A 16,013-nucleotide genomic window follows, 5' to 3' on the forward strand; every position below is an offset into this window, starting at 1 on the left:
GCAAGTCACTGAAACATTTAACAGCATAGAGAAATAGAGTTGAAGACAGGTCTTCAAGACCTGCTTGACAGTTGTGTCGCTAAATGGTAATCTCCCTTTTGCTGTCTTGACTCAACAATCCTAAAAATGTCTCCTTTACATCATCAACAACAGAACTTTACTTTGCAGCTACTTTTTTCAATACATTCATTTTTAAAAAGCATTACTATCATATGTAAGACTTTATTTTAATTTTTTTAGTGCCAGGTTGAAAATGGGGGAGGGGGCATGAGAGAAGAGTATGCTGTACCTGGATTAACACGTCCTGAAAAAAGTGATGCAATCACATGCAAGGTTACCCAGTGGCCACTTTTATTCTTTCACAAATGTCAAATGAATTCTTTGTCTGATCCAGGAAGGATATCAAGGTTTAACCAGAACCTATTGGGGAATGTTAATCTGTTTATACTGCAGTACTGTGCCTTAAGGTGGTCACTTGTTGTAGATTAAAAGGTTGGGACAATCACACTCTTGTTTCAAAGCGAGTGGACAAAGAAGCTTTATGGTAGATAGACAAAAATCTCTGCTTATTTCAGTGGGGCTGATATGCGGAAAGCTCAGCTTTGCATACCAGCACAAAAAGCTTTGTTGCTTGTAGATTGTTTGTTTATGTAAATTGAAAATAGTGCATTCATTATGCAACAGAAAGGCTAAGTGACAGGAGAGCTACCGATTGGCTAGCTTTTTTGTGAGGAGAGCTCGGACAAACCCAAGACAAATCTATTCTCTATTTTGGTTACAACAACTTGAAGGGAAGGGAAGCTTGTTGATTCTTCAACAATTCTTTATTCAACACACACACAAACCTACACAGAACAATTGGTCTGAATAGTGCAATATTTATAGGATTTTTTTTATTGTTACTGGATACAAATCTGCAAGGAAGCAACTGGACGTTACTTTAATCATGACAGAAGATATCCAAGCTCCGACCAGTATTAATCGGAACATGTCTTCTGAAAAACCTCAGCTCCAGGTCATTGATATTATTGATCAACTAGCTAATTCTTCTGAGATACGTCCATATGAAATTACAGAGATTAATCCCGGCTCTCCTTTTATAGAAGAAAATCAAGAAGGTGCCAAACATTTGGCAGAGAATTCAGCACACCAAATTTCGGATGCTACAAAAGAACTTCAAGGTAAAATGACATTGGCAAAATTGTTCTTTCCAGTAGCTTTAGAAAAAAAATAATGAATTTGCATTTTTTTTAATGCATCATATTTCAGCGGCATTATTTTTAAAGAATGTTACATTTTTTAAAGAATAAAAAATAGTAACCCAAGGTTACAAAGGACATCCCCCCCAAAAAAAATCTGAGCTTTTAAAATGAATGTAAACAAACAAATATTCCTTATTTCAGATAAGGTCTAGATAAAACTAACTACTTTTAATTCTTACTTATTTCAAATTGAAGAAATGTAATCATGTGTACTACATGTCCTTGTTGAAAGTAGCCTGATTTAAAAGAGTTATATTTTGGCTGAATTTTGCCTCGGGCTGATAATTTTAATTGACTTTACTTATAAGTCCTCAGTCTTTAAAAAAAAATATCCACTTTAATTGCAAATTCAGAGTCCCAGCTGAATTGTACAGTGAAGGGATTAATAACTGCAAGTTATAATCATTAAGCTTTGTTTTTAGGGAAATATCACATTTATACTTCATTATCTTTTCAAGGAAAGCCAGAAGGAAAAAGTGAAGAAAAAAATTATCTCATTTGCCAGGAATCAAGAGTCTGTGAAGAAGAATCCAGAGATGGTGAGAAATGCACTTAGTTTTTGGAAGTAAAGAAACATCATGGATATTGTGAATTGAGTTATAGACAGTGGGTTCAAGTTTATTTTAATAGGTTACTTAATGTGTTTACCTTGCTTCAAATTTAAATTAGTTATAGCTATGCATCAAAATATGAGGACTTCACTATAGCCTAATTTTGCTATCTAACAGCATCTCTCAAGCCAATATTATTTCAAGGGTTCTTTGCAATGGCCAAGCTGGGCTGAGGAGATGGGGTTAGTAATTCAACACATTTGAATGGATCCAGGTTGAGAAAGGCTTCTTACAGGAATAGATTAGTAGTCTACATTTTTTCCCCCTCCTCGGTTGGAGGCTAGACCTGGCCTTAGTGGAAATAGATGCCATAGATGTGTGAGAGAGTGGCAGAATCAAAAGAGTCATGGGAATGGTTAACCCTTGCCTTTGGTTGCAGTTTTGGTTAAAATGATTTGAAAAAGCCATGCTTAACCTTGGAAGGGAATATTTCTCCAGCCCCTGTGAGAATCTTTATTGTGGGGATAAAGCCGGCTATGGGATGGGAAAATGCTTATGAGGAGACTGTTGGAGAAGAAATAGTTAAACACTGGATGATTGACCTCTTGCTTATGGAAGCACATGCCCATTGCTTTCCTGAATTTAAGGAATGTAAAATTTGGTTCATTTACACAGAACTGAATACACTGAAGAAGAGGAAACAGGAGGGCTTCATTTATTTTATCAACTTCTATCCAGTCCCAAATGAACCAATACATGTTGGCTGGAAAATTCTAGCTAGCCTATGACACAATTTTTGATTTGACTCACTATAAGGCAGCAATGGCAAGAAATAGTATGTGTAGTCCACATTTAAGTCTGGCAATTTTTTTGGACTGATGCCCATTTGTAATTTTTAAACCACATTATAGGTACTCTCACAAAATGGATGTTAAGGAAAATGGCTTGCTTATTCACAAAATGGCTGCCATGGTCATTCATAAAAGAACACTTTCTCCAGGACCCCAAAATTCTCTTTTCTGCCCAGTTTACCTTTGGCTTCCTTTTGAGCAAGTGGGTATACAGTACTTTCACGAGAAGTGAGACATGAGATTTTTAAAAACAATTGTCTAAAATACCTGAAAGACACATGTTCCTTACCAGAAATAGATGGCATTACAAGATAATCATATAGAAGCAGATGTTTTGTTTTGCATATCGCTGCCATGTTTCCTGTTGATATCTGGTAGGAAATAAACAAATAACAATGTGTATTAAACACATGGATGAACAAAGAGGAAAAAATAATTCTCACTGTACTTGTGACATCCCTAGATTTGTTCTATTAGAATTGTTACCTCGACATATAGTCAATGATGTTCTAATCAAGAAACCAATTACCACCCATTATCCAAGGATCAGAAAAAGTAAAACTTGCTTAAGGGTTAAGGCTATCATATCTCTTGGAGGCAAGGAAGGTCATTGTTCCATGAGGCAGGCACCACAACTGAGAAGGCATAACAATAGAAGGGACCTAAAGAATGCCAGCCCTGCAGATTCTGGTGGGCAAAGCATAATGGTCAGAGACAAATGGTCCCATGTAGGGCTTTATAGGGGACAACCAGCATTTTGAATTGTGCCTGAAAGCCCACTGGGAGCTAGCGCAGCTCACAAAGATAACTGCCCAAGACTGCACATATTCTGAACCAGCTGCAGCTTCTGAATGTTCTTCAAGGCCAGTCACACATAAAGCACATTGCAATAATCCAGCTGAGAGATGACTAAAGCATGATTTATCATGAGTTGGGCCTCTTTGTCTGGCAATAGGAACAACTGCACACAAGAGGCATCATTATAAACTTCTAAACTAGAAGCTGTGTGCTCAGAAAGACCCCCAAATTGTTCATCAACTCTGTTTGGAGGAGCATTATGGCACTCCTTCAGAGATAAAGATAAAAAAATTTATTTATTTATTTATTTATTTATTTATTTATTTATTTATTTATTTATTTATTTATTTATTTGATTTTTATACCCCCCTTCTCCCGAAGGACTCAGGGCGGTTCACAGCCAGATAAAATAGACAATAATATAAATACAATATAAAATACTAATTAAAAAACTTATTCAATTTGGCCTAAATTAAAATAAATTTAAAATCATAAAAACCATTTAAAAATTAAAAACCATAAAAAATCTAAAATCCTATGCCAGTCCTGCGCGAGTGAACAAATAGGTCTTCAGCTCGCGGCGAAAGGTTCGAAGGTCAGGAAGTTGGCGGAATCCTGCGGGAAATTCATGCCAGAGGGTGGGGGCCCCCACAGAGAAGGCCCTTCCCCTGGGGGTCACCAGCTGACATTGCTTGGCAGACGGCACCCTGAGGAGTCCCTCTCTGTGAGAGCGCACGGGTCGATGGGAAGCAATCGGTAGCAGTAGGCGGTCCTGTAGATAACCCGGCCCTAAGCCATGGAGCGCTTTAAAGGTAGTTAACTAGCACCTTGAAGTGCACCCAAAAGACCACAGGTAGCCAGTGCAGCCTGCGCAGGAGTGGTGTTACATGGGAGCCGCGAGCGGCTCCCTCTATCACCCGCATAGCTGCATTCTGAACCAGCTGGAGCCTCCGGGTGCTCTTCAAAGGAAGCCCCATGTAGAGAGCATTGCAGTACTCCAAGCGAGAGGTAACCAGAGCATGAGTGACCGTGCATAGGGCATCCCGGTCGAGGAAGGGGCGCAACTGGCGGATCAGGCGAACCTGATGAAAAGCTCTCCTGGAGACAGTCGTCACATGATCTTCAAAAGACAACCGACCATCCAGGAGAACGGCCAAGTTGCGCACCCTTTCCACCGGGGCCAATGACTCGCCCCCAACAGTCAGCCGCAGCTGCAGCTGACTGTACCGGGGTGCCGGCATCCACAGCCACTCCATCTTGGAGGGATTGAGCTTGAGCCTGTTTCTCCCCATCCAGACCCGTACGGCTTCCAGACACCGGGACAGTACTTCGACGGCTTCGTTGGGGTGGCCTGGGATGGAAAAGTACAGCTGCGTATCATCAGCGTACAGTTGGTACCTCACCCCAAAACCACTGATGATCTCGCCCAGCGGCTTCATGTAGATGTTGAACAGGAGAGGCGAGATAATCGACCCCTGCGGCACCCCACAAGTGAGGGGTCGATCTCTGCCCCCCTGCCAACACCGTCTGCAACCGGTCAGAGAGATAGGAGGAGAACCACTGATAAACGGTGCCTCCCACTCCCAAACTCTCCAGCCGGTGCAGCAAGATACCATGGTTGATGGTATCAAAAGCCGCTGAGAGGTCTAATGGGACCAGGGTGGAGGAGTGACCCCTATCCCTGGCCCTCCAGAGATCATCTACCAACGCGACCAAAGCCGTCTCCGTACTGTATCCGGACCGAAAGCCGGACTGGAACGGGTCTAGATAGACAGTTTCCTCCAGGTATTGGAGTAATTGATGTGCCACCACACTCTCTACAACCTTCGCCACAAAGCGAAGGTTGGAGACCGGACAATAATTTCCTAAAACAGCTGGGTCCAGGGAAAGCTTCTTGAGGAGGGGTCTCACCACCGCCTCTTTCAAAACCCACAGTTACCTAATCCTACTAGGATTAAGCTGGAGCTTGTTCTTCTCCATCTAGATCCCCACATCTTCCAGATACTCGGATAGAACCTTGACAGTGTTCATTTGGTTGACCAAGAGCAGAAACATAAGGGTATCATCAGCATATTATAACTTGGCCAGTGTCAATGGATGATCTCCCACAGAATCTCCATTCCTATAGGAATTAAAAAGAAGTGGAGATGTAGTAGACCAGACTTGGGTATTTAACAGCCCATGAGTCACATCCGGCTTATAGGCTGTTTCAGTCAAGCCTACTATCAGTGGCGGGATGGAGCATCATTGGTGGTGGGAGGTGGGATGATGTCATTGTTAGGGTCATGGCATCAGCAGCAGGGAGTAGGGCATTAGTGATGGTGGGCCTCCATAACAGGCCTAGTTTCTTATGTGGCCCCTTGGGAAAATTAATTGCTGCCCTTTGTAGCAGAACCTGGAGGAATCCCACAAAGCAGGGGCCTTGAAATTGATCGTGTCCCACTGACTAATACTGACTGGAACCAAGCCCAGAGGAAGGAGGATAATAGCACCATGCCTTCCAATCGCAACCCCCTGAGCTGCTCCAGAAGAATACCATGAATAATGATATCAAAAACCACTGAAAGGTCAGTGTTACACTGTAAGCCGCCCTGAGTCTTCGGAGTCTTCGGAGAAGGGCGGGATATAAATGTAAATAAAAAAAAAAAAGAGTGCCAGAATGGATTCACTGCATCTATTTTGTGCCAAAGGGCATAAACAAGTGCAATCAATGTTACCTCAGTGCTATAACTAGGTCTGAAACTTGATTGAAAATTGTTTGGAATCCTTTGAGAACTGCAGGCCGACTACCTTCACAACTTTCTGTGAAAGAAAAAGATTGGAGACTGGACAAAAATTGTCCAGTTCTGCTGGGCCAAGCAGTGGCTTTTTGGGCAAAACTTCCTCCTCATTCAAATCAGGCATTACCAACCCCTCTACAGAAAAGCATTAACCACTCCATAGACCAGCCATATCACACCTCCTGGGAGGCCTTCACCAACCAAGAAGGATATGAATTCGTATCTAAAATGTCTGAACACAAAGCTTTGAGGCCCCTGTCCATTTCATTAATTCTAAGAGGTTCACATTTTCCCCAGATAATCTGTAAAGACCAGCTCTGAGGCATCTCAATAGGACCTGTACAATCGTAGTTCAACTCCAAATGACTCCAAGCAACTTCATCTGACAGGAACATAGAATAATTCCCTGCATATATTCCTTAAATTCCTCTTTACTCAGAAGAGATTAATCTAAACAGGATCACTGACCAGCTCTCTGTAGATGAATGAAGAGGATGGAAAATTAACTGTCAGCCATTGAGGTAGACAGTTTGGAAACTAAAGTCATGCAGGTTAATACTATTTTAATTATAAGATTATAGAATCTTGCATACCTAAAGGTACTTTCTTCCTCTTTTCCTTTATTTTCATGAGAACTAGGGACGGTCCTTTCTGAGATGTTTCCTCAGATTACATTCTGGCCCAGATTCAGGTTTTCTTTATCTAACTGTTGTCTTGTTAGTAACTCTTCCTTCTGTTCCTCAAGATTATTCCTTCCATCCATCACAATAATTACATTTCCCCACCCTTATCATCATGACATAATGCCTAAGGAAGGCTCTTACTTGGGCTCAGTTGAGTTCATTTTTTTTGTCTTCCTCCAACAGTGCTGTAGGCATCTGCTATGCTGTTTTGTCAGGAGGAATTCCTCTAAAAAACCAGGGAGCCCTCTGGAATCCATGCTCATAGTGGCTCCACATTATTGTGATCCAACCCAAAACTGCCATAGCCCGCTCATTATAAGCTGAGCCACTGCTTCTTGTGGTATATGGGAGCATGTACAAAAGGGACTTTAGCTTTTACTTTAGCTTTAAAAGTGACTGCTTGTTACAACTTTACTACAGTTAAATGCAATTACCGCAACTGAATTTCAGCAATGCCTTTCCTAAGGTGACTTAAGGAGTAAGAAAATATCTCCTCGTCTGAGAGATGGCAAAACTTTGCCTCTTTTGAAAACATAGGCAGATTATGGCTAAAGAGGCCATAGTTTCATTGCTTATTTGAAGACATGTGCAATATAAGACCTTTCTAAAGCAAACAATAATAATAATCACATAATCGTTTGTTTAGAATATAATTCTAAGACTTGCGTGGCCCCAGTCCCGATCAAGTACAGGTAGTCCTCAATTTACAACAGTTTTTTTAGTGATCATTCAAAGTTATAACAGCACTGAAAAAAAGTGACTTATGACCGTTTTTCAGTTATGACCTTTGCAGCATCTCCAATTCAGACGCTTAGCAACTGGTTCTTATTTATGACTATCACTGTGTCTGAAGGTCATGTGATCACTTCTGCAACTTTCTGACAAGTGAAGTCAATGGGGAAGCCAGATTCATTTAATAATCAGGTTACTAACTTATCAAATGCAGTGATTCACTTAACAGCTGTGGCAAGAAAGATCGTCAAATGGCGCAAAACTCACTTAACAATTGTCTCACTTATTTATTTATTTATTTTTATTTTTAGTATTTTTTTTTATTTATTAACAACAGAAATGTTGGGCTCAGTTGTGGTTATAAGTTGAGGACTGCCTGTACTCCCTAAAGGAACTATTAACAAGTCTTCCTACAGTGGAGTTCTGTGCTTCACAAGACGTTTTGAGAAGATGTTTGATCTATTGTTTGTTAATGTCTAGAGGTAGTCCTGGTTTATTTTCAGGCTCTTTATAATCTCTCCATTAAGGGAAAATAGGATTACCACATCAAACACAAAGCTGAAACTATCGGGATACTGGCGTTAAGCATCTTCACTGTTCTGTTTATCCCAAAGTGATTGCAATTCTTTCTAAACAGAGAGTCTTTCAAAATTATCAGATACACGCTAACTCCTGGCATATCTTCTACTGAATGAAAACATTTAATGCTACTTCTTCCCCATGGATTTTAAAGCACAAGGCTAGTGCAAATCCCATTTTGCAAATCAGGTTGAATTAACTTTGTTCAGTGAAGGCTTTTGCTTGCACAGGGCTTGCTAAGTGTTTGATTTCACAGCCTTCACACTGCATTAGTGCCCATGATTCACATTTCACATGACTAAGCTTGGCAAATCATTCCAATCATTTAAAGCCACTTTAACTGCATGTCAGAAACCATACTTATCCAGTGACCCAAAGGGGCACAAGAAGACCCTGTTTCTGTCTGTTTCTGTTTGTCCTGCAGTGCTGACATACATACACCGAATTTTTACGAAGTGACTTTGGGTGAACGCCCCCAGAAAAAGCTTCAACTTATTTATCTTCAAACTTATATTTTTGTGGGAATCACACCTAGATGTTAGTGTTTTTCAGTTTGGTAATCAGGGAATAAAACATGAAACTTTTTTCTGGTTCCTGAGAAAAATCTCCTATTGATTCCCTTCCTCTCCACTTATAAAGAATCAAACGAAAAATAATGAGAAAGTAGAGATAAAAAGCTTAGATAACTATGCTTGGATTACTGTATTGTCAGGACAAGAAGATATAGATATTTATGTAACATTTTATATTGACTGATCAATTATATGTACAAGCTATCAACCCCCCAACCCCAAATTATGAGGCCTACTTTTGAATACACACATACACACGTCTACAGTGTTAAAGATTTTCGATGTTGCTTTGTACATTTGTCAGGGTGGCTGAGAAAATGAGATCAATTTACGTTACCGATAAGATACCTAATTATACCATAGTAGATGTCCTTAATTGCTTCTGAGAAATCATTGTCCTTATTATGGCCCACTTGGTTTTTTAGGTACGTTTGTTAATATTTCTTTGGTGTTAAAAGTTCCTTTCCTCAGTCTTTGAGAACTAACATTTCTGAATAGATTGATGGCAATGATGTCTGCTAGTTATCTCTACATCACTGGTGTCAAACTCACATCATCAAGGAGGCATCATATGATGTATCGGGACTTTTTTCCCCTTCGCTAAACCAGGCGTGGGTGTGACCAATGTGTGATGCATCCGGCCCTTGGGCCAGGAGTTTGACAGCCCTGCTCTAGATTATACACACAGATGAACCCAAAGGCATAGCGCAGGACATTGGCTGCTATTTTAGAAATCCATGTTTACAACTATGGAGTTTGTCGTTCCTAACATGGTTTGAGACTAACCAGAGTCAACTTGGAAACCTTCAGAAGTATTAGATTTAAGTACTCATCATCTCCACTGACATGAATACTGATTATATTTGTTAAAAATAATGGAAGTTGAATCCAGTACATTTGGAGGACATCAGGTTGAGGAAAGGTACTCAAATCCACCATGTATTACAATGGAACTATTTGAAAATAATAAGAGGAAGATTTAGAACACTTCTGCCTTGGTGATAGCTTAAGACAGACAGAGGCACAATGCATTAAAGCATAGGCAGAAAAGAGGTTGTCACAATATGTCCAAAGGGCAACGCAAATGAGAAAGAAGTATGTCTCTAATTCAGAGGTACCATCCTTGACCGGGATGCCTTATGCACGGTCACTCACGCTCTGGTTACGTCTCGGCTGGATTATTGCAATGCTCTCTACATGGGGCTGCCCTTGAGGTGCACCCGGAGGCTGCAGTTAGTCCAGAATGCAGCTGCGTGAGTGGTAATGGGAGCCGCTCGTGGCTCCCACGTAACACCACTGCTCCGTAGTCTGCACTGGCTTCCTGTAGTCTTTCGGGTGCGCTTCAAGCTCTTGGTTACCACCTTTAAAGCGCTCCATGGCTTAGGACCCGGGTACTTACGAGACCGCCTGCTGTTACCTTATGCCTCCCATCGACCCGTACGCTCTCACAGAGAGGGCCTTCTCAGGGTGCCGTCCGCCAAACAATGTCGGCTGGCGGCCCCCAGGAGTAGGGCCTTCTCTGTGGGAGCACCGACGCTCTGGAACGAACTCCCCCCTGGCTTACGTCAAGTGCCTGATCTTCGGATCTTTCGTCGTGAGCTAAAAACATATTTATTCATTCAAGCAGGACTGGCATAAATAGTTTGATTTTAAATTGGGGTTTTAGTAATATTTTAAATTTTTAAATTTTTTAAATTATCGGCCGTTTAGTAATAGTTCATTTTAAATGCTTTTAATTGTAAATATTCTGTATTTTATTTTGGCTGTACACCGCCCTGAGTCCTTCGGGAGAAGGGTGGTATAAAAATTTAATAATAAATAAATAAATAATAATGAAGGAAAGGAATCCCTGAATGGGCTGTAGGATATGAACTCTAATGCCTCGATTTATGACCACAATTGAGCCCCCAATTTATGCTGTTACGTGAGAATTTGTTAAGTGAGTTTTGTTCCATTTTGCGACCTTTCTTGCCACAGTTGTTAAGTGAATCAATGCACTTGTTAAATTAGTAACATGGTTGTTAGGTCGTTCCTGGCTTCCCCACTGACTTTGCTTGTCAGAAGGTTGCCAAAAGTGATCACATGACCCTGGGACGCTGCAACGGTCATAAGTATAAACCAGTTGCCAGGCATCTGAATTTTGATCACATGGCCATAGGGATGCTGCAAAGGTTGTAACATAACGCTAGTCCAGTAATTCAGTAGTACAGTACAGTAGAGCCAATTTTGGTGTAGTGATTAAGATGCTGGATTAAGAACGGAGAAACCATGTTCTAGTTCAGCCTTAGGCACAAAAGTCAAATGAGTGATCTTGGACTAATCTTTCTTTCTCAGCCCTAGGAAGAAGACAAGGGAGAACCCCTTCTAAAAATGCTGCCTAGATAACCACATGGACTTGTCTAGGCAGTTGCCAGAAGTCAAGGCCAAACTGAAGCAAGGGCGAAATGCTACAGTCCGGACCGGTTCGCCTGAACTGGTAGTAATAAAAGCTACCGGTTCAGGTGAACTGGTAGTAAAATAAACGTTACCGGTTCGGACGAACTGGTATTTCCAACGGTCAGCTGTGCCGCATGATTTATATTCGCTAGAAAGCAGGGAATCCTCTAAATCATGCGGGAAATGAATCTAAATCATGCGGCACAGCTGTTCCCACCCCCCCAATGTTCTACTTACCTTAGAAAAGGCTTCTTAATCCTCCTTTTTCAGTGCTGCACGATAGTGCATGCTGGGCGTATGCATGCAAAACGCACGTTTGGTGTGCACTGCGCACGCACGCACGCACGCAGCCAGCCAGTAGCAAAGCGAACCGGTAGCAGACTTCAGAGCATTTCACCCCTGGATTGAAGGTTTTTTTTAAAAAAAAGCTACATCAAAAGTTAATAATATGAGTAAATGAAGTCCCTTACTAGGTGGGAGCCTTAGTGAATTTATGGGTTGAGACAGACAAGCTTAAACTGTCTGCTTGTTAGCCTATTGCTATATTGTGAGTGTTGTTATTTGTTACAGGGCTCCAGGAGAAAACTGCTATTTTAAGTACTACAGAATGTCAGGGAGAAAAAAATGCCCCATCCAAGCTTCGGGACGAAAACATCAACAGCCCTACAGAAACAAAGGAGGAGCAAGGAAAGACACAGTTGAACGAGACCAGTGAGCAAATGAAAGAAGAAACACTGTTAAAAGACAATGAGAGCCTAACAGAAGAAGATTGGGAAGGTGAAGATGACGAATTTCAACAGGAAAACAGTGCGGCGTCTCATAAAAAGGGGCAAGAAAACAATAATATCCAAGGCCTTCCTACCAGTCCCAGCTGTGCCTCTCAGACTGAGAAATATGATGACCAACCAGGGGCCCTGAAAAAAAATGATATCTCTCGGCACAGTTATTCTCGTTATAACACCATATCTTATCGGAAGATCCGGAAGGGAAACACTAAACAGAGAATCGATGAATTTGAATCCATGATGCATTCATAAACTGAGTCAGAGAATCAAATAGCCTTGCTAGGATTCTTCCCTTCCATCTATCTCCACTCCAGATGTTTCTCCATCTACAATATCAACTTATTGTAAAGTCTTTGGTGGCTTCAATCCAACTAAATGTAGTAGTCCTGACTAATGGTATAACAAGAGGCTCCCTTGCCACTTGGGAGTTAGCCACATTGACCGCATGAAGGTTTACTTCTAAATAAATATATACATAAGATCAGGATGCATGATTGCAACCCTATACACACTGAACTGGAAGAAGTCCTACTCAATGAAATGTAACTTACGATGGCAAGTACGTACCTACATATCTGGCAACAAGCTTGTGGTCTGATTTCAGGCCTACTGATTTCAGTGGACTTAGATGCAACTGATTGTAGCTGGACCGGGGCCCAGTATGTATTGTTTGATTATAGACTTAAACAGTGTAACTACTTCTATTTTAAAATGACAGTTTTAGGGTTTAAGTCGATAGTGCGATCAATTTATCCTAATTCGATTTTAAAGATAAATTTCAAACAAAATGTTTCTGTCCATTTTTGGTACATCATTGATACTTTGTTCTGTTTTAACAAGGGTGGTTGTTGTTGTTTTTTTGCCGGTTTTTCTATAGCGCTATCTTGCATAAGTTCTCATCAGCATTTCATGTCAGTCTTAATAAATTACATATACTGACTAATTCAGCCCAGTAGCATCTTTCTAAGAGAGTGATCCACTTCACACTTATTTGACAGCTAGAGTATAGAAAACAGGATGCTTTGAAAATATGACTCATTGGGGTTCTATCAACTACAGTCCTATACACACCTATCATCAAGTGCAATGGTTTTGAGGGCAGGACAAGAAGCAATGGATGGAAACTAATCAAGGAGAGAAACAACCATGAAATCATCTTTGGAGAACTTGGGGCACCTTATATGGTTTCCCCAAAATACAGATGACCACAAAATGCCTTTCCTAAGATAACCAGGCAAGTAGATGCGTATAACAGTTATGTCTCTATTCCAACCATCTGAGAAATGAACGGAAATTATGAATGCTAATTTTCAGGTTTATCTTCTGAAGGTATTCAACAGATCGGCTGAGTTAACAGACCATAAGCCACCATATGGTTAGTTTTTGATTTAGCAAAATGGATGTATCTCTCATTCAGTATTCCAGGATTAAAATACCATGATTTAATGTGATCTGCGAACTGATTTTTTTAACATTTACACAGTCATGGTGGGAGGAATGGGGAAGGTATTGTGTAGTTACTTTGTTGGTTGTTTTATAAAGTTTTTAGCAGGGCATGTTACTTTAGCGACTCTTTTTATAAATTGGTGTGATGAAATTGTGGAAGTGATGCTTTGTTCTTATTTTAGGGCTACCAGATCTAGGGTGCAAAAATCCAGACGACCACTAGATGGCAACATTAGTTATTCAGATAATCCTTGCTTACCAATGACACGTTTGCTCAGTGACTCTGTCTGTCCATCTGTCTATGAAATTTGTTTGTTTGTTTGCCGCCCATCCGGCAGTTCAGGCTTATGACCCTGAACAAATGGTAACTATGATCAGTCTTCAAAGTTATGGCTGTTGCAGTGACCCTGTAGTCATCTGACCAAAATTAAGAAGTTTGTTTCCATGCTGAGCTACAATAAAGGCAGGAAGACACTTGTGAGCAGATCAGGAAATTGTTTATTAAAGTAGAACCAAAATCAGCAAGTCTACAGAGATGAGTTTGCCATTCCTCCCTACCTCTCCTATACTTTTCTAATTCAAAAGTTTAGGCCAATCATTAATGACAGTACCAGGCATTGGCCAATCAATTAAGATTTCTTAGCAAGGACCCCTTATGTGCAGTTCCCCTCCCCTCTTATTTATGGTTTGCTGCAATGGCTATAGACAGTGCCTGCAGTAAACGACAACCCCCAAGTCTTTAATTTTGTTTTCAAACAACTTTTGCAGCATGCTTATTTACCCACTGCTCATTATAAATGTGTAACTTTTTACCAGTCCTTATGTTTAGGTATTATTGTAAACAAAATATTCCAACACTTTTGATATTAGGTCTCTGAATGTAATCGAACTGCTGGCACTGGGCAGAGCCAGCCTGAAATACTGCATTCTAATCACTGCGCCACCATAGCTCTTACCATATTTGCAGCCTTGTGTACACCATGCTGCAGCTATTCAATTTCAAAGTGATGAAGGTGTGATTTGCCTTCACTAGGTCCTCACACTCCAGAAAGGGTTGCAGCTGAGTATAGCTGAGCAACAGCACTCCTGTTCATAGCCTTCAGCTGCCAAGGACCTGCTACTTTGTGAGGTTCAACAAACTGCAACTTTCTATCCCTGGAATTCCTTTCAACATGTTTTCTTCTGCTTCCAGACTGCAGGTTTCCTTAGTTATTTGAAATGGTCTATGTCAACTCATTTTCCCCAGAAAAAGATGCTCAGTCAAAGTCCAACTTAAGAAGGGTGCTGTTAGTAGAATGGGCAGCCAACACAAATCTGGACACAATCTTTGATTCTGTGATGAATTGTTCGGCTATTTAAATTGTATCTAAATTTGTAATTGGACGCATAAATTGGATCACACACATTTATTCAAATCTGTTCATCAGCATTATGCTTGTTTCTTTTTGGTGGTGCGTCCGTGGTCCTCAAATGGGTCACACATATTGGCTTCCCATCCTGAATCTACCATATAAATAGATAGGCATCTACTTCAGACTGTGCATATATTACATTTAATATTTTATTACATTTGCAGGTCTCACTGATGAATAAGCACAGCATCACGGGCATCCATGACTGGCCAACGTCTACATGGGAGGGACATGTGGGTAATTGAAGCCCCATTCCTTTTTAACATGCTTTGCACCCATTGTCTGCAAAGTGGGTCTTTGATTGCCTGAGTTGTGGCTTCTGTTTTGATGCTGTGGAGGGCACCGCTGCTCAGCAGCTGCCCTGCCCAGTGGCAGTCCTTATCATTTTTATTAAATTTCGTTTGCACTTGACTTAACTGAACATCAAGGGTAATAAAAATAAACCAACAAAAGTGAAATGGTGCGGGGATGGAGCTGTTACAAAGCCACTGAAGTTTAGAAATGAAATAATGCTTTAGGTTTATTTTTCACATTTTGGAATTTATTTTTGTTCATCGTACAAATCACTTCTTTATTGTTTAAATGAATAAAATGACAGTATTGTAGAAACTAAACACTAACCTCATTGTACCAAGGCAAGTTGTTTATTCGCCCCATTAGTCTGTATGACCCCAGAGGATATATTTGCAAATAGTAGGCTTCTGTTTATGATCCTTGTCTCCAGACAAATGCTAAGAATTCAATCAACATTTCATCTTCATTCTGAGAACACACACTTATTATTTTGTGGGAAATAAAAATGTGTGTGCGAGTGCACAGATTTATTGAAATTAATATTTGGCAAGAAGTAAACTGAATGAAGAATCTATTTTGCTCTCCAAACTATTGAAGTTAATATCTTCCCCTTTTTATCCCAACTATATTCAGCATGTATACTTTCTATTTGTTGCATAATGAAATAGCTGAACACATATATGATTGTTACATACATACAATCGCCCTCCCCCCCAACACATACATATAGCAACAGCATATAGCAAGATTCTTAAAATCTGAATTTTGTTGAAGAGAGTTTCCTTCCAAGAGTAGCTTTCAAAATGGTCGATTGGTACAAATATCTTTACTC

At 40.5% G+C, this 16,013-nt stretch overlaps 1 protein-coding gene across 1 annotated transcript; it reads left to right on the forward strand.

Moving 5' to 3' along the window:
* The first annotated feature begins 820 nt into the window (after window positions 1-820).
* On the forward strand, window positions 821-13,388 carry ERMN (ermin). Its single transcript, XM_058192457.1, has 3 exons — window positions 821-1,181; window positions 1,721-1,801; window positions 11,815-13,388. Exons 1-3 carry the CDS (start codon window positions 947-949, stop codon window positions 12,279-12,281), a joined length of 783 nt encoding a protein of 260 aa, XP_058048440.1. The 5' UTR covers window positions 821-946; the 3' UTR covers window positions 12,282-13,388.
* Window positions 13,389-16,013: the final 2,625 nt, after the last annotated feature.

The sequence above is a fragment of the Ahaetulla prasina genome, chromosome 1 (genome assembly GCF_028640845.1).
Source record: "Ahaetulla prasina isolate Xishuangbanna chromosome 1, ASM2864084v1, whole genome shotgun sequence".
Lineage (NCBI taxonomy): Eukaryota > Metazoa > Chordata > Lepidosauria > Squamata > Colubridae > Ahaetulla > Ahaetulla prasina.

Excerpts from the sequence above, each read along its gene's own strand:
- ERMN (XM_058192457.1), top strand. The coding sequence starts at position 947 with ATGACAGAAGATATCCAAGCTCCGACCAGTATTAATCGGAACATGTCT. Across the intron at positions 1,182-1,720 it reads TGCTACAAAAGAACTTCAAG|GAAAGCCAGAAGGAAAAAGT; the intron begins GTAAAATGACAT and ends TATCTTTTCAAG. Across the intron at positions 1,802-11,814 it reads TGAAGAAGAATCCAGAGATG|GGCTCCAGGAGAAAACTGCT; the intron begins GTGAGAAATGCA and ends TATTTGTTACAG.